We start from the raw sequence: 21,328 nt of genomic DNA on the forward strand, positions 1-21,328 counted from the left end.
GCCCGTCCGCCATAGAGGGTGGCGAGATTACTGAGCGCGGACAGCTGCACCCAAACCACAGGGCGACTCCACCCGAGGCCACGGCGAGATTATATGTTGTGCTCCAAACCACCGACACGTACCGGAGACTCAAAAATAGAAATAATGGAGGAGGCAAATCTGCTGGGGCCGGCCTAACCCTGTGTCTCCATCCCCAGCACCAGGGAATGCGCCCCTGAGACGCCCTCCATCCCCCTGAGCTTCGGGTCATTGTCCCACCTGCACTAGGGTCGATCAGGGGCCACAGAGACAGCGGATGTGGAGATTGACAGCGCAGTGCTGCACCAGCAACGAGGTCAGAGGCTCACTGCAAGCACTGCACAATGCAGGGACCGCCCACTGCAAACACTGCACATTGCAGGGACCGCCCACTTCAAGCACTGCACAATGCAGGGACTGCCCGCTGCAGGGACCGCACAATGCAAGGACCACACAATGCAGGGACAGCCCACTGCAAACACTGCACAATGCAGGGACCGCCCGCTGCAGGGACCGCCCACTGCAAGCACTGCACAATGCAGGGACAGCCCACTGCAAGCACTGCACAATGCAGGGACCGCCCACTGCAAGCACTGCACAATGCAGGGACAGCCCACTGCAAGCACTGCACAATGCAGGGACAGCCCACTGCAAACACTGCACAATGCAGGGACCGCCCGCTGCAAACACTGCACAATGCAGGGACTGTCCACTGCAGGAACTGCACAATGCAAGCACTGCACAATGCAGGGACAGCCCACTGCAAACACTGCACAATGCAGGGACCGCCCGCTGCAGGGACCGCCCACTGCAAGCACTGCACAATGCAGGGACAGCCCACTGCAAGCACTGCACAATGCAGGGACAGCCCACTGCAAACACTGCACAATGCAGGGACAGCCCACTGCAGGGACCGCCCGCTGCAGGGACCGCCCACTGCAAGCACTGCACAATGCAGGGTCCGCCCACTGCAGATCAGACATCACAGCAGATGGCATGGACCCATTACATGGTATGGGCACCACTAGGTTCACATTTGTGGTTGAGTCTGCAGCATCTCGTCCGCTACCGCAAAATAAAGTTGCGTTTTTTATCCGCATCAGGTTACTCATTATGGATAAAAAATGCAACGTTTGCATGCGTCCGCGTTGTTTATGCACATGCGTTTGATAGGAAACATTTTTTCCAGGAGAATTTCATTGACACAAGCCACGCCCAATGGGCGTGTCTCATGGGATTTCTGTATTTAGACCCTTGTGCAAATGCAATCAGACGCATGTCCTTGCGTTCCTATGCGTTCCCATAGACTGTAATGCGTTGTTTTGACGCACTCCTTCCGCAAGTGTCCACATGCGTATGGCGGCGGAAATTTGCCACAACAAAAATTCTAACATGGTGCGTTAGACGCGCCCAGCTGCACATCGCGAAAATATGCATGCACCTGCGTCTACAATGTTAAAGATAGGAAATCAAGACGCATGCGGATGTGTGCGTCAGAAACGCTGCGGACACAACCTCAAATGTGAAACCTACTCACCTGTGCATGAGTCCATTGTAGATGCAGTAAACAGTTATTCCCAAATTATAGGAGCGTGCATGCCTTGCTAACTGAGACCCCCAACAATCCTGAGATCAGGGCGGTGGAACCTGGGACCAGCGCTCTGCAGTCTCATCCGCTCCATTCATTGTCTATAGGACTGCAGGAAATGGCCGAGCGCTGGTCTCGTCTATAGCGCTGCAGAGAAAGCAAATGCATGGAGCGGAGCAGGCGCCCCCCTGCTACATTCAGGACAAGGCCATAGAGAGATTGTGGGGGTCTCAATAGTCAGAGCGCTGCAGAAATGTACCTTCATTATTAACCCCTTCCTGACATGTAATGTACATAGTGGCCTCAGGAGCTGCGCTCTCTCCACTCACATCGGGGGTCCGGAACCTGCCTCTAACTGCAGGGATCAGAGCTCACTGCAGGCGACACAGCTTAACCCCTTAGATGCTGCAGCCAAACTGATGGCGCGTCTCCCATACTGGTACTTCCATGAAGAACTGGCCAGGGACGAATAATTCTACTAAAGATACCGCGGTCAATGATTGTGGTGTTTTGTGATCACAACTTTAAGTTTCCTGGGTGCGACTAAAAATGTCCAAAAAAAACAGTGAATAAAAAAATTTTGAAACTGAAGAAAAGAACAGAAGTACAAAAAGTAAAGTTGACAGCGGCAGGAAGGGGTTAAAGAATTGCCGTTTTGCTTTGTGCCGCACAGCGCGCTTGCGTGGCTGCAACATTTGAATGTGGCCCAATAAAGTGAGCGGTCATCTTCTACCTGTGAGCTCTCGCGCCCCGGCCCACCCTGCCTCCTGTCAGTGAATGGCAGCCTTAGTGGCAGGCTAAGAAGGGTTAAAGTGCAGGCAGCGCTCCTTGTCTGCACATGTTTCTCATTTGCTGGCGGCGGCGGTGCTGCGCGCTTCATCCCTCGGCGCTTACTTATGGCCGGGACTGCGGAGGGGAACACAAGCCTCAGATTAGACCCTAATTATCTGCAGCCGGCGGTCCGCGTCGCTGGCAGCGCACAGTTCTGTAGAAGTTTCCGAAGCTCCACGTGGAAGTCTCCGCCACCGTCAAACCTGCGGCATCGCTCCTGTGCCCGGGCGCTCGCGACCATCAGCGAAGATCAAGGACTCGGCACAGCGGACGCAGATGAGGAGATGGAGACGCGTCCGTGGAAGGTGAGTTATTTTCCTATTGATTGTCCTTTTTTGCAGATATTTAATCACCTTCCGGCGACACTTTTTTTTTTTGCGCAATTTGCCCCACGTTAATGCCGTGTATTAAGGGAAAGGTCACTGCACTCGCCCTGGCAGTGTGCTGGGATAAGGGGGCGACCATCACAATTGCCATTTGTAAAAAATCACATTTAATTGTTTTTCTTCCATTAAACCTGTCATCCGCTTTGTGATGGAGCAGCCGCCTGACATTTCTGGCACCTTTTATCTTTATGGAAACTATACGATGTCCGGCCTGAACTGCACACATACACGTGCCGTATAAAGTTGTCGTTCAGCAAGTTGTCGCTCCAATGGGGGGTGAGATAAGCAGCCAAGAGTCACTGGCGCCGCTGATCTTCAAGAGAAACAAATGATCAGACATGTCGAAAGCAACCTGTCTGATCCTGGGAGACATCACGGAAGAGGAGATGCCATCAAACCCAGCGGGATTGTAGATGCGCCGCTGTTGGGTGGGACGGCTTCCAAAAATCTCAATAATTAGGTTTTATTGACATTTACTAATCCCCGGGTACTAATTAAATCTCTCATTTTGTCAGTCGCCCAGAAATCTTAGTGATGTTTAGTCCTTGCTATCTCTTTCTTTAAAGCGAGATGTGTACAGGATTTTTACTGCAGCTTTGGATGTGACTAGTGTCCGGCATGATAGAACTAAGGACCGTACAAAATCGGTAAAACGACTGTTATTCCAGCTGCACTCTCGCATCGCTGGAAATCTCCCTAAAAGTGGGTGCGGAGAGTGGTCCCGAGGGTGTGGAGAGAGTGGTCCCGGGTGTGGAGAGAGTGGTCCCGGGTGTGGAGAGAGTGGTCCCGGGTGTGGAGAGAGTGGTCCCGAGTGTGCGGAGAGGTGTCCCGAGTGTGCGGAGAGGTGTCCCGAGTGTGCGGAGAGGTGTCCCGAGTGTGCGGAGAGGTGTCCCGAGTGTGCGGAGAGGTGTCCCAAGGGTGTGGAGAGAGTCGTCCCGAGCGTGTGGAGCGGTGTCCCGAGGGTGGTCCCGAGTGCGCAGAGTCGCACATGTGCAGCTACCTGTTCAGACACAGCTCCACTGCACCAGTCAGAACACTGATCAGGTACCTGAATTTGGGGATAGGATCCAATCTCAGGAGAAGGTGGAATCCCGATGGACGCCATGGATTAATAATACAGTTGCCCCGAACATAGAATTGTCCCCGATGTGGCTTTTTTCGCACAGCCCATGTGACTCTGGCCCCCGTGACTTTGGCCCCCGTGACTGTGGCCTCCGTGACTGGCCTGACGGATTGGCCCTGGCCGCTGTGTAACACTTGGCACAGCTTTCGTCCTTTTCCTTTCTACAGCTTATGGAGAAGTTGTTTCTCTGAGGTTTCCAATAAATGAGGCCGGAGTTGTGACCAATGGAGCCTGAGCCACATTTACTTCTACATCTGCACCGCAGAGACCCCACAGTGCACCCACAGGAGTAGATGTAGGTCACAGACAGCGAGGGTCCGATGTAATGGCATATAAACCCCCCATAGCAGGGAACCGTCCGTACCCGCAGAATGTGGCACTGTAGGAAGTGGACGGCTCCGGGTTATGGGACTGGGGGAGACCTAGAAATGGAGGAATTGTTGACGTTCTGTCTAATTTACCTACAGTAACGTCCTCCGATGTGACTGCTGTATAGTGGTAATTTTTGGTCACTTTATGTTGGTGGTGTTTGAGCACTGTATGATTGCTTCACATGAGCACTATATAGAGATATTATTTGTGCACTGTATTCTGGTACTGTGTGGTGGAATCATTTGGGCACTGTGTGTGGCGGTCTTATCCGTACATTGTATGGTAGTGTTAAGGACATTGTATTATTTGGTCACTGTATGGTGGTCTTATTTGGTCACTGTGATGACCCAAAACAGTGAAATTAATGAAATTTATCACAGCAGGTTATATCGGTTATACACAGTGACACAACAATATACACGGTTTTATGCAACTGTAAATGTAATAAACCTTTTATGTTCCATTATTATATTCACATTTGTGTAACACTGTGTATTATGTAATGGTATTTGGTCGCTGTATGGAAACGGTATGTGAGCGCTGTCTGGCGGTATGTACTTGCACTGATACTTATCACTGTGTAACATGAAGGTCCAGTATATGGCGTCTTACTGTACGGATATTTGTAAGCCGTATTGTGGAGGGGGGCTCCACCGCCCCCGATATCTGTGTGTGTATATATATATATATTTGTGTGTATTTTATGCGGTGTATCTGTAGCATTGATAACTCTTCTCTTTGTAGGAGCTTCTGAGTCGGACGTCGCTAGAGACCCAAAAGCTGGATCTGATGGCGGAGATTTCCAACCTGAAGATAAAGCTGGTCGGTTTGGAGAAAGAGAAGAACGACTGTGAAGATTCACACACTAAGGCTGAGGTGAGTCGCCCCCTCGTCCCCCCACACATAGTTTTATATACAATCTGACATCTGCTCGGACCCCTCTGGGATTGACGTCCTCCTGCCGCCGCTCTCCATCCCAGCCGAGATCAGATCTATTCCCAGAACTTTCCCCGGATGCAGTAACTTCGTTTCTCCTTCTCTCCATTTTTTCCTATAAGTGTTAGAGAATTGATTTAGTTTTGGATCCAAGTCCCTAAAGTGGATGTGAAATACTAGATGGTGGACAACCCGTGCGCTCATCGACAACCTGGCCTGATGCTTCACTTTTATCATCATCTTCTTTCTACTTATATCTACATGAACTTTTCACTATTTTTCATTCATCCTGGAGATCCTCTTTGCCGTGGAAAGTGTCAGCAATCAGGCCAGGTGCTGCTTACAGATCTGATTAGGTCGTTAATTCCATTTTTTGGCGGCTTGTAAGAATACACATGAATAATGATGTGAAGGACTCCGAGGATTATTCCTCAGCTCACTTATTGCAGGAGACCATTATCCATAGGAAGAATAACGGCTCGGTGAGCAGCATCTTGCTGATGGTTTTCATGTAGATGTTTTACACAATGTAACACAAGGAAAAGAGGAAATAATGGCAGGAAACGTCAGTGTCCAGTTCTCCATCTGTCAAAAAGAGGGAGGATCTTCCAAATGCAACGCAAAAGGGGTCTCATGTTGGCCCTGTTACATTGGGGGTCCTTCCGGGTTCGCGCAGTATACTTCCTCACCTTAAAGGGTTATTCCCAAGATTTAAAGTCATAGCTGGAGATTACAGTTCAGACACATTCGCTCAGTTGGACCAGTTTTATTTACTTCAAATAAAATTGTTCCGACTCAAAGGTGTCCTGAAAAGACCCTTATTATCCTCCGAGATCTCTCCAGACCCCGACAAATAAGAAGGAGGTCAGAGAAGGGGTTAAAAAAGAGCAGTCGGTCTCCTTAACTGGTCCCTCGCCCGTCCTTACACCTCTGCCTCTCTCCGGTCCTCCGTGCTGAACTTCAGTCCTTTGCTCTGGACTTTGCGGTTCTTCTGACGCTGTGGTCAGTGATCGGTCACACCGGGGGCGACGCTCGTCCTTCACCATGAGACCATCACTATCCTCAGCGCTACAAGGCTAAAGATCGGAGGAAGCGGAGATGGAGACATATTAGGAGGAGGAGAGGAATCTGTGTAAATAAACAATATCCTTGTCTAACCTGCACGACAGGACGTCTCATGGAAAGTTCCAGAATTTCTGTCATTTCTGGAGTTTTCCTTCCATCGTAAATTGGTCGTAAGCAATCATTTTTATTTTGTATATGGATCCCAATAATTTGGAAGGATCCACCTCCAGACGGACCCCTGAGATGGGAGGATTCGCCGTGTGTCGGATGGGACATCCTCACCTGAGCGAACGACATCATAAATCCTCATGACAGTAGAAGTTAGTTTGGGTCATTACCCACATGGGCCGCTATGTGCAGCCATAATACCGATGCTAAACTGCCCCCGCGTACAGGTGGGTGACAAATAAGGGGGCGCAGATCCAACAACTACAGCTGCAGTCTCGGCAGAGGTTGTTTTTCCTGGGAGAAAATAAATAAGTACACACGCTGCTATCGGGAGACATGACTGAGACCGTGGGAAGCAGGTGAGGTACGACCGGTCCACGAGCGGGACTGACATTGCTTTGGGGTGGTCCTGGTGGGCCTCAGAAATCTTTGTTCATCCTTTTTAAAAAGTAGCATTTTTACTCTTACCCCTCTGTGACACAGTTCTTATAGATTTGTGTTGTTTTTTATTTGTTTGTTTTTTGTGCACTTTTTTATCTTTTCATTTTTGCCTTCCTATGATTGTTGTTTTAGTTTCTGGTTGTTATTTTTTTTTCTTATCCATTTTTTTTCTTTTTTTGCCTTTCTGTTATATAATTCTTTTAGTTTCAGGGTTTTTTTTTCTTTTACACACATTGTTTTTTTTTTATTTCTTTGCCTTTTTGCAGTCTGTAGTCAATCTGATCAATGAGCTCCAGGAACAGATGTGCAAACTCCAACTGGAGATCAATACTAAAATCCAGGAGCGGGAGATCCAAGCTAGCATAACTGACGTGATCGAGCCCGTCCGGCACGACAGCCCAAGCTGTGACCCCCCACAACCGGGGAAGTGCTGCTCTGGCTGTGAAGGGAAGCATGTATGAGAAGTATTCTGAAACTTGCATGCCTTGTGATTGGGGTCTGGACCTTGCACTGAGGAAGTCTGAGAATTGCTGGAGCTTTTGGAAATGTTTGAGAACTATTGGAATTGTGTTTTTTCTCAAACTTCTATTTATCACTTGGAGCCTAAATATTCTCTGCTGAGGCCTTCGGTCAGGAGGCCCCTTACTCATCCATTCACTATAGAGGGGCTGAACATCTGAGCCGACCCCATCCTATAACTGCCCCTACGGTACAGGTGTCCTTGGCCAATTGATTCACTCATCGCAAATTACAATTGCCTATTTTCTAGGTGGCCACTTCTTCTGGGGGAAGTTGTGGTCCTCAGTGCTGTGTGTGCTTGCTGTGTCTTCTAGCTGTGCAGTCCCCGTTTTCGATGGTTCTCTGCTGATGGTTTGCTGTGACTCCACAGAACACTTTGCATGATTGTTTGGGATTGAGTAATTCATCACAATCTGTACTTTCCTCCTCGGGGGCACGGGACTTCTAAATATCAGTATGGTGGGGATAAAGCCTCACTCCTCCCACCTTAGAAATTGGAACCCATCCTCTACTGGCTAAGTACCGTAGTTCTGGTATCTCCTGATGTTCTCCCAACCTGGTGGTCGCAGTCTAATGACCACGTTATGGTGAATGCTGTACTTGACTGTAATAAGACAGCTATAAAAAGGCTTCACGTACTTACAAAAAAATTACTTTGGACAGAGTAGGGGCCCAGTCCTGCTCAAGAGTACCAACAACCCTGCTGAGGGACATGCAAAAAACAATCGGGGCTGCTCACCATCAGGATGGGTGTCTACAAAACCAACAGCTTCTCAGCTGTAGACTGAGTCAAACGTGTCAGGGTTTTCGTGCAAAAAATCAAGATCGATTCTGAAAACTTGTGACTTTTGGCAGCTAGACCGTATTTTTTTTTTTTAGAGCATCTCGGTAACAGGTTGCAATGTGGAGGCACCGTAGATCAGCATGTGTAATCTGGAACTGTAGGGCTTTATAGACTTAAGGTCAAGCCAAACTTGCCAACTTGTTCTCATTGCGTTACGGGACGTGGGGGCTTGCAAGATTGCATGATTGGATTGTTCTTTATTTGCATGACCACAGTACTTTTTCAGTAGGTGACACCTAATCCACCAACATTTCCAACCTACAAATGTGCCGCTGGGCTTCAGGGGTCACCGGCAAAGCACTGAACAAATGCTGCGGGAGCGCTGCTTCTGAGAGGCTTGTGCATTAATCAATGGGCATTTGCGATCTTTTCCAGGAGTTGGGGGGTCTCCTCTTGTCTTCTGGAAGCCTCCAACTCATTATGAGTCTCCTCTAGATGAGTCTCCTCTAGATGAGTCTTCTAGGCTTTGACATATCCACAGATGGTAACCAGAGAGGTTTCCACAAGGTTTTGGCCAGAGACATTCCCATATAGCCAATGTGTTCACGGTCAGTAGTCCATCCATATTGCTTTGGATGAAGGAGATCCACCTCTGAATGGCAGTTGTGCCTTATATCGAGCCATTGGCTCGGCCTCAGTTACTCTCACACTGCCCCACTGTAAAACTGTTCAGGTTTCCTTTCCAGGTGGATTTTTGTACTTTAAGAGCAACAAGTAAAATCTATTTTTGCCCGGAGCGATGCACGGACTTGCTGAGACACCTTCCAGAACTCGTCCACCTGTTCTCATGTTTTCGTGACATAGGTGGGAAAGTTCCTAATCTGTAAAGCACATCAGACTCAAGTGTGGACAGGCTGGAGAGCGGTGGCGTCTCCTGCGGATCTGCTGTGCGGATGAGCATTGTGAACCCTTTGCCTGCGCTGTGTGGATGTCCGCTCCTTGCCCGCTGCTCATGGAGTATATTTCTTGGTCTCGTTCACAGATGTTAATGCAAGAACTGAAAAGCCTGAAAATTAGGGTGGAGGAACTGGAGAATGAGCGAACACAGTACGAGTGGAAACTCAAGGCAACAAAGGTGAGCTAGCAATGTCCATGCACTTGTACTTATACACGCCCGTATCTGCTGGTTACCAGGACTGTGATCGCGGAGCCTGTATGGCAGTGATCAGATACCGCCGTGGTGGCAATGTCGTGTGCTGCATGTACAACGTCTCCTCTAGGTCATACTCATCATCTACCCTGGGACATCAGGGACGCTCCTGGAAAACAGGAGACATGCCAGCCACCCAGGAGAGTCAGCAAATGTCCCAGGTCTCTCTATAAACCACCTGAAATCTAACAAATCTGGAAGTCGTCCCAGGGATGTGGGGCCAAGTTGTGAAGAGGGGACAGCAAATGGGGGCGAGCCGGGTCTAGGAAGAGGGCATGGTTACGGCTGGACATGTTCGGAGGTGCACATAGCGTGCCGCTCAGCTGCCCATCTCCTGGATGCCATCCATCTACAGTGGGCAGGATCGCCCTGTACAGGATTCCCTGCAGCTACAGGTGTGAGATCCGAGATGCCCAGAAAGATAAAACCGTCCTGTGCAGGAGCCTAGAGGGCGTCCTTTGGGTGACATTAAAAGTGCCAAACTAAAGATATGTTAAAGTATAAAGTAGTGCAAGGGAGAAGCGGAGACTTCGGCCATGGTGGTCAGAATTCAGATATGGGGGTCTCTTTAAAAAAAAAAAAAAAAAAAAAGCTACAGCTGAAAATTCAATAGTTTGTATTGGTAAATATTGTACATTCTACCGAAAAATTAGTTCTGAATCCCCTTTTCATTGACCTTTGGGCCGTTCCTCTGTAATTTCTGCTGGAGATAGATAACATTTGACAACTGTTTAACATCCCCTTGTCAGTCGGGACTTGTCCTGCAGTGTTGGGGACAGGCTGGTCCTGCAGTGTCGGGGACGGGCTGGTCCTGCAGTGTCGGGGACGGGCTGGTCCTGCAGTGTCGGGGACGGGCTGGTCCTGCAGTGTCGGGGACGGGCTGGTCCTGCAGTGTCGGGGACGGGCTGGTCCTGCAGTGTCGGGGACGGGCTGGTCCTGCAGTGTCGGGGACGGGCTGGTCCTGCAGTGTCGGGGACGGGCTGGTCCTGCAGTGTCGGGGACGGGCTGGTCCTGCAGTGTAGTGTCTGGGACGGGCTGGTCCTGCAGTGTTGGGGACGGGCTGGTCCCGCAGTGTCGGTGACGGGCACATGGAAGTGTTATATATTATAATTAGGAAAGACCAATCTAAGAGTGGTCAGAAGCTGCCGCGTTGTGCGCCGTCCGATCTGTGGACGTCCCAGTACAGAACTGGAGGAGCCAGTGTGTGTGTGAGATGTGTGTGTGTGTGTGTGTGTGTGTATAGGTAGATATATAGTTGAGATCCCCAGTGTTTGTGCACGAGTCCAGTGGGCGGTGCTACTAGTGATTGACAGCTTCCTCTGCATGGACAGTCGTACAGGTAGGACTGTCGATTACTATGTAGCCCCGCCCACTGGACCCATGTGCACAAACACCACGGATTTCACTGAACAATATACAAGTTTTGCTGACCCTTTCCCCACAGTAATGTCTGACTGCTCGGCTCCTCCTGTTCTATAACATCCTGACCGCAGATCAGACGGCATTGTCAACATGACCAGTTCCCTTCAAAACCTACTTTTGACTGGTTGATGGCACCTAGAGCACAAGCCTTGTTGCCGCTGACTGGTGTTGAGCAGACGTGCTCTGGGAACGTCTTATCAGAGCATCTGGACGTCGTCCTATATTGTGTTCAAGTCCCCGTGCGATTCGCAGCTGTTGGACATCCTGAGCACGTGGGGATTCCTAACAAGCAGGCTGTTCCTGCATGTGATCAGTCTGTCTAACAGCGGCAAATAATGCAGCCACGGGGACACGGATATAATATACGAGCACGCCCAAGATACTCGGATAAATAGTTCTCTGGGCTCATTCGCTCATCACTACCGCCTTCCCCTTGGTTACACTGCTCATATGCCATTGCAAGGAAGCCTCTGTGTAGAGCTCATTCCGGTCACGTTCTATGTAGTGGCTATGCTTTGTGTAATGTTCATGCTCTCTGTGATACATACAGCGGTCATGCTCTGTATGGCGGTCATGCTCTGTATGGCGGTCATGCTCTGTATGGCGGTCATGCTCTGTATGGCGGTCATGCTCTGTATGGCGGTCATGCTCTTTATGGCGGTCATGCTCTTTATGGCGGTCATGCTCTTTATGGCGGTCATGCTCTTTATGGCGGTCATGCTCTGTATGGCGGTCATGCTCTGTATGGCGGTCATGCTCTGTATGGCGGTCATGCTCTGTATGGCGGTCATGCTCTGTATGGCGGTCATGCTCTTTATGGCGGTCATGCTCTTTATGGCGGTCATGCTTTGTATGGCGGTCATGCTTTGTATGGCGGTCATGCTTTGTATGGCGGTCATGCTCTGTATGGCAGTCATGCTCTGTATGGCAGTCATGCTCTGTATGGCAGTCATGCTCTGTATAGTGATCATGCTCATTGTGCTCGGTGTACTGGTCATGTCCGGCGTGGTGGTGGTCGTGCTCTGTGTGGTGGTGGTCGTGCTCGGTGTGGTGGTGGTGGTCTTGCTCGGCGTGGTGGTGGTCTTGCTTGGCGTGATGGTGGTCTTGCTCGGCATGGTGGTGGTCTTGCTCGGCATGGTGGTGGTCTTGCTCAGCGTGGTGGTCTTGCTCGGCATGGTGGTGGTCGTGCTCGGCGTGGTGGTGGTCGTGCTCGGCGTGGTGGTGGTCGCAACGTTTCCCACTAACACACTGCTAGCAGATTGACCCTGTACGTTATCTTGTGGCAGAATCCAGTTTTCTGACATTTTCTTACTTTTCTTCTTTTAGGCTGAGATCGCACAACTCCAGGAGCAGCTGGCCTTGAAAGACGCAGAAATTGAGCGCTTACAGAGCCAGATCTCCTCCAAAACAATTGCACAAAATGAATCTTCAGAAAGAGGTAATAAGTGACGGCAGAGACCAAGAAATGCAAAGGATAACCTGAAACTCCCCTGCTGTCCTGTGTATACAGCTCCTGTGCAGAGCCATGCGTCTCCATGCCTGCAGACCACACACAACCCCTGGCTGATCTGACCCTTTATCTTACCCTATAACTTGGCCGCCTATTGAACTTTAGGTCGAGGTTGGGGCGACGGCTGGGAGTATGGCATCAGGATCACACTGCACCGGGATTGTTTGTGGTCTGTAACTATGGAGACACATAGCTGTGTGTGCAGGAGCTGAGTACACACAAACGGAGGACAGCTCTAGTCTAGAATCTTATATAAATGGCTTCATTTTGTATGTTAGAAGCAATTGAGCAATGCAAGTGTTGGTTGCAGAAGTGTGCACGCCCTCTGTTTAGTAAGAGTAAGCGATGCATCTATCCTACAGAGAGTAACTGCGTTATTTTGCTTTCTTTACTTCTTCCTGTCCCCTAGAAGAAGTATTTAAGAGGAGGATAAAAGAGAAAAGTAAGCCATGGTCCTTCTTCCGTCTTCCCTCCCCTGTCCTCTGTAATGCTACATTGTTGCAATAACCTTTCCCTGATCGCTAGCAGCAAACAGACGGCTAACCTCATGTCAGCGCTTCCTCCGCGTCTCCGTAATCCGGGAATCACGGGATTTATCGTGGTCTCCGAATCCTGGGGGGGCCGCTGTCTGGTTGCTCTGTGTGTGTGAAGATTGGATTAATCCCCTCTGATTGTTGCCGCCTTTTATTTTTGCCTTTTTTCTGGGGTGATTTGTTTTAACATTTAACATTTTCTTTCCATTTCACATATAAAGGAAATTCTGGTAACTTATTCCGGTAGTTTTATTTTTTTCCAAACGTAAAAGACTGCAGCGTATAAAACAAAAAAAAAGAAAAAGTAAAAAAAATGGTACTTTTTATTTCCCGCTTTCTCAGGGCCAATCGTTCTGAGGGTCCACCCTCCATCTATACAGACACATCCGCTCATCCACTGTGGTTTGCACCGTAATCTTGGTTGTTTTATTCAGTGGTGTTACTTGGGAAGAAAATGCAAAATGTCACACCCCGACCCCCCCATTGTCCACTGCAATGAGTGGGGGGCATTACAAGCTCTGCTTCTTCTGGGAGCGGTGCAGGGGTGCAGTGAGGTTCCCCCACGGTGACTGGCGATTTACTAGAGAAAAGCATCCTATGCAGAGCGCAGCATCAAGACTATTTATTATTTCCTGCTGCGCTCTGCATAGGCTGCAAGTGAGATGACAGAGGCTGAGGCGCTACTAGGGTTAAGGTCTGTTACTTTAGGGTAAGTGTATATGTCAAATTTAAGGGGGTCCTCTCCAGTATGAAGTCCAATGCAGCTGATCGGGCCCTGGAGGGATACTGTCAGCCGCTCATTTTCCCTGCAGTGACCACTAGAGGAGAAATGTAGTACTGCGTCTCCTTAAATGAATGGGCAGGGGCCACAGGTTTTCTTATAGATTGATCTCCCTCAGAAGACGTCCACATGACCCAATGGGGCTCTATAGACCGCCCCTTTAGGGCCCCTCGTTATGTCAGATAGTTGTAGCCACCTGCAGTACCACGTGCTTCTGATCCCGATAGACCTAGATCTGTAGGAATAGTCACCGCTCGGGTTCTTAGCACCACGCGCACTTCGTGTTAGAAATCTGTGCTTTCTGCAAACCTAATCATGTGACCGGAATGAAAACCGCCAATCATAAAAAATCTATATATAAAAAAAACAAACAGGTGACATCATTATAAATGTGATTTTCTGCCCTGCAGATCAAGAAGTCCAGAGGCTAAAGTTGGGAATGGAGACGTTACTGGCGGCCAACGATGAAAAGGTGAGATGGAGCCGCAGCAGGGTGGCGCTATTCAGGGGACGCGGATGACGGCTGTTGTGTTCTGCTTTGTTTGTTTTTTTAAGATTGATCTTTAATGTGAATCTCCACCAGTTTCTTTATATTTCCCACTTTCTGCACCTCTTGATTTCTTTTAGAAGTTGTTCAGGACTCAGATGTTGGATACATCATCAGTGTCAGATCAGTGGGTGTTCGACACCCGGCACCTCCACTGACCGGGCTGTATTCCACTGTGGTGTAGAAATGGGCAACTTTTTTTCATTTTTCAAAAGTGATGATAAAAGCGGACAATAAGTCTCCTGGTCTTGCTGCTTTCCGGGAGGTATCGGAGGCTTCAGTGGTGCACAGGAAATTTGCCCGCTGTTCGGGGATTTCGGGAGGTCTCCCCCTGTTCTTTGGCCTGAGCTGCTCATAACCAACACTATGATATAGGGTCAATCCCAAGATTCTCTCTCCTTAAGATATTCAACAGCATAGAGAATAAATTTAAAATATAACTTTTAATTATATCTGTTAAAACTACCTTATGAAAAAATAGTGACCAAGTGTAAATAAAATGTAAAAATTCACTTATCCACTGTATGGAAAATGAGGAAGGAATGGTCGGTACTCGTACTGCTGATGGGTGAGATCTTTCCTAATTATTTTGTTTGTTAAACACTGTGGAAATTGATATATATACCCAAGCAAGTAAGTCCACATGGAGACCGTGATAAATGTTCTATGGATCAAACATTATATGTTTTATTAGGATCCTTTCTGATCTAGTCTCACGGTCCATAAATATATTTGATCTAGTATCCAATCTAAATGTTGATCAGAATTGGAACTGATTATTATATGATATAGGGTGTCTATTAAAAAGGGACATTGGTACACCTATATTATTTGGTCCGATTGGACATACAGTGGATAAGTGAATTTTTACATTTTATTTACACTTGGTCACTATTTTTTCATAAGGTAGTTTTAACAGATATAATTAAAAGTTATATTTTAAATTTATTCTCTATGCTGTTGAATACCTGAGCTGCTCATACTCAAAATTATGAAGAATACTGATTAAAGTAGAAGTGTATCCTTGTGGAATAAACGGTCTACTCACGAAATATGGGGTAGATAAAAGTCCGAGAACCCAAGAAACAAGACGGTGGGACTGTGACACGGACATCAGCCATAGTTATAATCAAAAGTATGTGTCAGAATATTAGCGACTGACGCTGTGCCTGGTGACTGACGCTGTGCCTGGCGATGTACCTGGCAACTGACGCTCTGCCTGGTGACTGACGCTGTGCCTGGCGACGTACCTGGCGACTGACGCTGTGCCTGGCGACTGACGCTGTGCCTGGTGACTGACGCTGTGCCTGGCGACTGACGCTGTGCCTGGCGACTGACGCTGTGCCTGGCGACGTACCTGGCGACTGACGCTGTGCCTGGTGACTGACGCTGTGCCTGGCGACTGACGCTGTGCCTGGTGGCTGACGCTGTGCCTGGCGGCTGACGCTGTGCCTGGCGACATACCTGGCAACTGATGCTGTGCCTGGCAACTGACGCTGTGCCTGGCGATGTACTTGGCGACTGATGCTGTGCCTGACTCTGTACCTGGCGACTGACGCTGTGCCTGGTGACTGACGCTGTACCTGGCGACTGACTCTGTGCCTGGCGCTGTACCTGGTGACTGACGCTGTGCCTGACGCTGTACCTGGCGACTGACGCTGTGCCTGGCACCTTCCCAGCCTTCTACTGTTTCTTCTACCCCAGCCTTTTTTGGTGGAGTGGACACTTTAAACCGTGCATGACTTTACTCTGTTGTTCCATGGACTTGGCAGCCGTGGAGAGAGGGAATACGTGGCGTCTGCTCTGGCACAGGACGGCCCTGGAAACATCTGAGCTGTGAGCCATGAACTCTTCGCTCTGGAGTGGCTTTCTGGTGGTTTCACAGCTGCAGCAGTTATTTTGGGTCTGGTATTCGGTGGTTGGCATCTTGTGCGATGGCACAGAGTCCCGAACATGGCAGCCATTATATAAATGCCCTCATGAGCTCTTGAGAGGCTGAAGGGGGCCGGCCGGTGCCGTGGGCTGGTTCAGACTTCGATTCACCCTGAAGCCCCTTTTCTAGACAGGGACCTCATGTGTGTTGTGCTGTGGGATTCGTTCTGTGCTCACTTGTTGTTCGGGAGTCCTTGTTACCTCCCCGTCCTTGGGATCGGATACAGCTGTACACACGACGGGAGACATTTCATCCGGTTCAAAAGCCAGTTTTACCCTGCAATTCGCATACACTTGGCTGCGGCATACAGTATGAGACCGAGGCCCCTGATTGGTGTTCCTTTTGCCCGGTACGCCACCAGATCTCGCCTCCGTTGTGCCCAAACCGCCCGCTCCTCAACAGCTTCTGTTGGATCCAGGGGTTTTCTATCCAACATAGCTTTTCTGAGGCCCACCATCTTTCCCTCCTGCTGTGACCCGTCCAACCTCTTCAACTTAGGGGAGAAAGAGTCATGGACTCCGAAGCCTCTTCTAGGCCCTGGACCACCCCTGGATCTGCACGAAACTTCAGAGGTCCTCATACTGTTTGAGAGACTTGAAGCTGATAGGACCCTTTGGCACTTATTCATCCGTCGACCTTGAACCTGTCGCTACTAACACTGTCGGAGACTTCCTTCTCACTAGGAAGTGCTTCCCCTTTTTATCTGATCTAACCCCTCCCACTATATGGGCTGTTCCCAAGTTGTTAACTATATCTTACCCTGACTGCAGCTACCTGCATCACTATGCCTTGTAATGGTTCTCCTGTGGACAGCCTTCCACTATCCCCGGGGACAGCCTTAAGGTAAAACCTCCAGGAAACCGAGACACAAACCGGCCATAAGGATAAAATGCAGATTTTTTATAAAACTTGTCAAAATTAAATACTTTTATAACATTTAACTCTTTCTTAACACGGTGTCGTCTTCTCACCCCCTTACAAGGGGTCGGTCATCTGTCTGCTATGTGAACGGCTGTGTATTTTTCATTTGCCTTTTAGGACCTCCGAATTGAGGAACTCACCATGCTCCTAAACCAGTACAGACGGGTGAAGAACTTTGTGATGGCAACGCATGGTGAGTGGCGGCACATATTAGATCACTTCGTATTAGTGCCACCCATCTGGAGTCACAGGCAGCCCTTGTGCCATAGGGCAAGGATGCCTAACATGAGTGCCAACCCTTTGACCAGACCAGCTGAAGGTGGCATTTGTGGCTTCCACAAAATATTAGTCACGACCTCTTTGGCACATTTGTAATTTACAGTTTTACACGGATTCTTCCTTGTGTATTCTTCCGCGAGTCCGCACCGATCGCCAGTGTCTAGCCATCATTGTCCCTGCCATTGACCTTGAATAGAGAGATGAGGCTCATGTACAGTCTCCCTGCCGCGGTATGGTGCTGGTGGACAGAGAGGAAGCTATAGCGGGGTCAGGGTTGCACCCGGGCCATGGCTGGGAAGGTCCCTGGAACCATATAGGACCAATGCTATTAAGGGTCCATGATACTTGGGAGTCCTATTGAAAATGATACTTTAGAGTCCACAAGCTTAGAGTTACTCCGCTGCAGTGGGACAAGGTACCCCCTCCCATTTTGACTATTTTGGGGTCCACAATTCAGGAATTCCTAAATTACTTTGATTTTATGAGCTCAGAATTTGTCCTACAAACTTGTGCAGGTCCGTTCTGAGACTACTGTCCATCAAGGTCCTGATGACCCTTAGTTTGCTGATTCAGGAGGGCTACTTTCCCCAAAGAAGTCAATGGACAGGTGGTCAAGACGGGCTAACTATGGGATTCTATGGGGATCTGATAATGGGTCCGGGTCTTGTGGCCAAATGCTGTCCGACTATGGGACTTTATCGGGGTCCGGGTCTTGTGGCCAAATGCTGGCCGACTATGGGACTTTATGGAGGTCCGGGTCTTGTGGCCAAATGCTGGCTGACAATGGGACTTTATGGAGGTCCGGGTCTTGTGGCCAAATGCTGGCTGACAATGGGACTTCATGGAGGTCCGGGTCTTGTGGCCAAATGCTGGCTGACTATGGGACTTTATGGGGGTCCAGGTCTTGTGGCCAAATGGTGGCTGACTATAGGACTTTATGGAGGTCCGGGTCTTGTGGCCAAATGGTGGCTGACTATGGGAGTTTATGGTGGTCCGGGTCTTATTGCCAAATGCTGGCCGCCGAAGACACTTGGTGATTTCCACTGCCCCGCTCCATCTTTGAAAAGGAAGGTTGAATCTCCAGTAATATTTTTTCCAGAGATTATTTGCCTCCATAGCGCCAGCATGTTCCATAGTGCTGTACAGACATTGATGTGGTGTTCTCTTTCAATACAGAATACAGCGTTCCTATATCGTTCCTATACGGCACTCTATTCTGTCGCAATCGCGTTCAGAAAACTTTTCCCCTTCGTCATGTGGATTTAGCAGTGTTAGGGCTGCTCAGTCGCTGTGTCCCCATGATAACCCTTCTTGTCATCTGCTTTTGACCTGGGAGTCTATGGTGTAGAGCCAAATCACCAGCCACATTAAAGCTTTTTCATGTGCATTTGTTTGGGATCATGATTTGGATTTATATAATTCACGTAAAAAAAAAAATATATATTGAACACCAGGCAGGAAGTGTTGTCATAGTGGCAGTGGATCAGAGAAGCTTGGGCCTAGTATGAGGTTAGATCCTGACCAGATCTGTATCACTGGTAGAGGGGCCTGGACAAGACCCCGGGATCGTGCCAAGTGCAAGGAGCATCATCAAATTCAGCCTTGAAGAAAACTAGGAACTGAGTGTCCTAAACATGTAATGGTCTTCAAACCTTCCCAACAGGCTCTTCAGAACGAATCCTGTCTGCTGCCAGCGAGGACGAGGTGGAGTCCACCATCATGAAACTGATTCCAAAGAATAACCAGTCGATGGAGTTACTAAAGTCGGAGGTGATGAGGCCTAAATGTGGTACTTGCTAATGTGTAAACTGTAAGTCCCGCCAATGCCCGGGACCTCTCCCAAAATGCCTACTCTGGCCATGGTCTGGGTGAAGCTCTGCCACTTCTAGCGCCAAATTCTGGACTGTTGCCAAGTACAGACATTCAGTTTTGCCCGGCCACTTGTAACGGTCCCGGCGCCTGTGGAAAGAGACATGATGGCGTGACAGAGAAATAGACCTCATGGAAACCAATATGGCCGACAGGAAGTTGCCACATCACTGCTTCCTGTCATAAAAAATGCAATCCAGACTAGTCTACAGGAAGAAATCTAACCTAAAGTGGGGTTTTTTGTGCCTGGAGGTCAAGTTTCAGTTTTTTTGTGGCAGGAAGTGGTTGTATAGCTGCTTCCGGTCGGCCATCTTGGTTCTCATGAAGATGATTTTTCTGTCGCCCATCTGTGTCTAGCCTGATATTAGCCGTCCATCACCGCGCCGGTGCTTTCTATTCGGAGTTTGTAATCTAGGCCTCCATATCGACACACATAGGCTTTATATACCAGGAGCAGACTTGTCAGAAGTGACGGCCATTAATTCCTTATGAGGTTCTTTTCTGTCTTGTAGGTGAATTCCACTGTGTCATCCCCAACTGCGCCAACGTCGCCTCCTCAGAACATCCTGGAAAATGGGTAAGAATGGAAGACAAGACTATGGTAGAGCAAAGGAGGTGTGAGAAATTCTTACTCACCCTAGGGGTCTTACATGGGGGGACTAAATACAGAACTTAGAGATGCAAGTGGCGCTGAATCTTAGACCATATGACCGTGTATTTCTACTCCTGGACATCCCTTTAAGAGGTTAGGCTGGGTTCAGGACCTGGCTGTGAATGGCCACCAGTAGACCATTTATATTGATTGCCCTCCGTGTACTATAATACAAGCATAGCGCTCAGTAACGTTACAAGCGGCCATGTCGCCTTATTAGAACAGGATGATGAGTTGCAGAACGCGTCTGCTGAGTTCGTAATCTTAACTGCGGCTGCAAACCTTGTGCCGAGCAAACTCAGATGATGTTTTCCAGCCCGGTTATAACACAGCAGCAGCTTTTTCATCAACCTATATAACAAGCTTTTGTTATAGAGAAGTCAAATATATGCAGCACTGTGCAAAAGTCTTAGGCAGGTGTGAAAAAATTACTGCAAAGTCAGAAGTTTGTAAAGTTTCTGAATTCCAGTATAGCCCCAAGAGTTGTCCATTTAAAATCTATATTCATTACAGGATTAGTACTCCTGTTCCGCCAGAAAATGTAATCTCTCTGCAAGAAGAAAACTTCGAGACCAGAAATAGGTGAGAAATCTTGTATATCAGTAATGGATTTTATTCTTTACGGAAACCGTTTTAACAAAAAAAAATGTTCCTCAATAGAGTCCAACCCCGACTACTGTCCACCAGCTTGGAGGATTTGCAAAGTGGATCTATGGAAAAGGTACAATAATCTTCTCATCAGCAAAGTAGGACTGGGTGTTCATTTAGAGAAGTTTGCAGTTCTGTGAAACCTGGTTAAACTATGTATTGCAGGATATATTTTAGAACCTGTGTAAATCCAATTCCGAATAACCATAAGTATAATACATACCATGGAGAACCATTCCCACTGGAAACTAATAATACCCTTGCATGATTTTGACCCCATAGCGGTCCCTAATTGTTGAACATAATTGTACAGTCAACAGTATTGAAAGACTTTTGTGATGTCAGAAGATATGGGCATGTCAATATCTAACCTAGTAAAGCCACAGGTAGTTCATCTACAGATAAAATCTTCAAGCTAAGTTATGATCCTGGGGGTTGAAAACTGGTTTTGCAGGGGTTTAAATGTAAGTTATCAAAACAATATAATTTCTGTTTTTTGGCATAGGAATCATAAAATATTAATATATGATGTGTGCTTTGTGTGGTGTATACTTGTGAAAGTGAATTTGAGGAAATATCTTTAGGGCTTGCATGATTTTTATAATTGGCAAATTGTATATTACATTTACAGATTCTTATATTTGATATAATTAGTAATCTGTGTGCACGTCTAATATAAATGTCCTAATTTCTGATGGGGGCACAGATTCTCCTGCATGACCAGAGTTTGCAATCCATTGGAGGATTCATACATGTTAGTTCATGACCCTACATCATGATGAGATGGCTGAT

The 21,328-nt window shown here is 48.2% G+C and overlaps 1 protein-coding gene across 6 annotated transcripts in view; it reads left to right on the top strand.

Moving 5' to 3' along the window:
• Positions 1–21,328, top strand: part of PPFIBP2 (PPFIB scaffold protein 2) — a 149,511-nt gene that overhangs the window by 91,238 nt on the left and 36,945 nt on the right. For 2 of the 6 annotated variants that reach the window (XM_077286656.1, XM_077286659.1), the window contains exons 6-15: positions 5,063–5,194; positions 9,274–9,366; positions 12,190–12,301; positions 12,783–12,815; positions 14,098–14,159; positions 17,206–17,281; positions 19,031–19,137; positions 19,749–19,813; positions 20,402–20,470; positions 20,549–20,609. In XM_077286656.1, the coding sequence (XP_077142771.1) occupies positions 5,063–5,194; positions 9,274–9,366; positions 12,190–12,301; positions 12,783–12,815; positions 14,098–14,159; positions 17,206–17,281; positions 19,031–19,137; positions 19,749–19,813; positions 20,402–20,470; positions 20,549–20,609 (810 nt within the window). Of the gene's footprint in view, positions 1–5,062; positions 5,195–7,194; positions 7,384–9,273; positions 9,367–12,189; positions 12,302–12,782; positions 12,816–14,097; positions 14,160–17,205; positions 17,282–19,030; positions 19,138–19,748; positions 19,814–20,401; positions 20,471–20,548; positions 20,610–21,328 lie in introns of all 6 variants that reach the window. The other 4 variants (XM_077286661.1, XM_077286658.1, XM_077286655.1 and 1 more) reach the window with 3 other exon arrangements.

The sequence above is a fragment of the Ranitomeya variabilis genome, chromosome 2, assembly GCF_051348905.1.
Source record: "Ranitomeya variabilis isolate aRanVar5 chromosome 2, aRanVar5.hap1, whole genome shotgun sequence".
NCBI lineage: Eukaryota > Metazoa > Chordata > Amphibia > Anura > Dendrobatidae > Ranitomeya > Ranitomeya variabilis.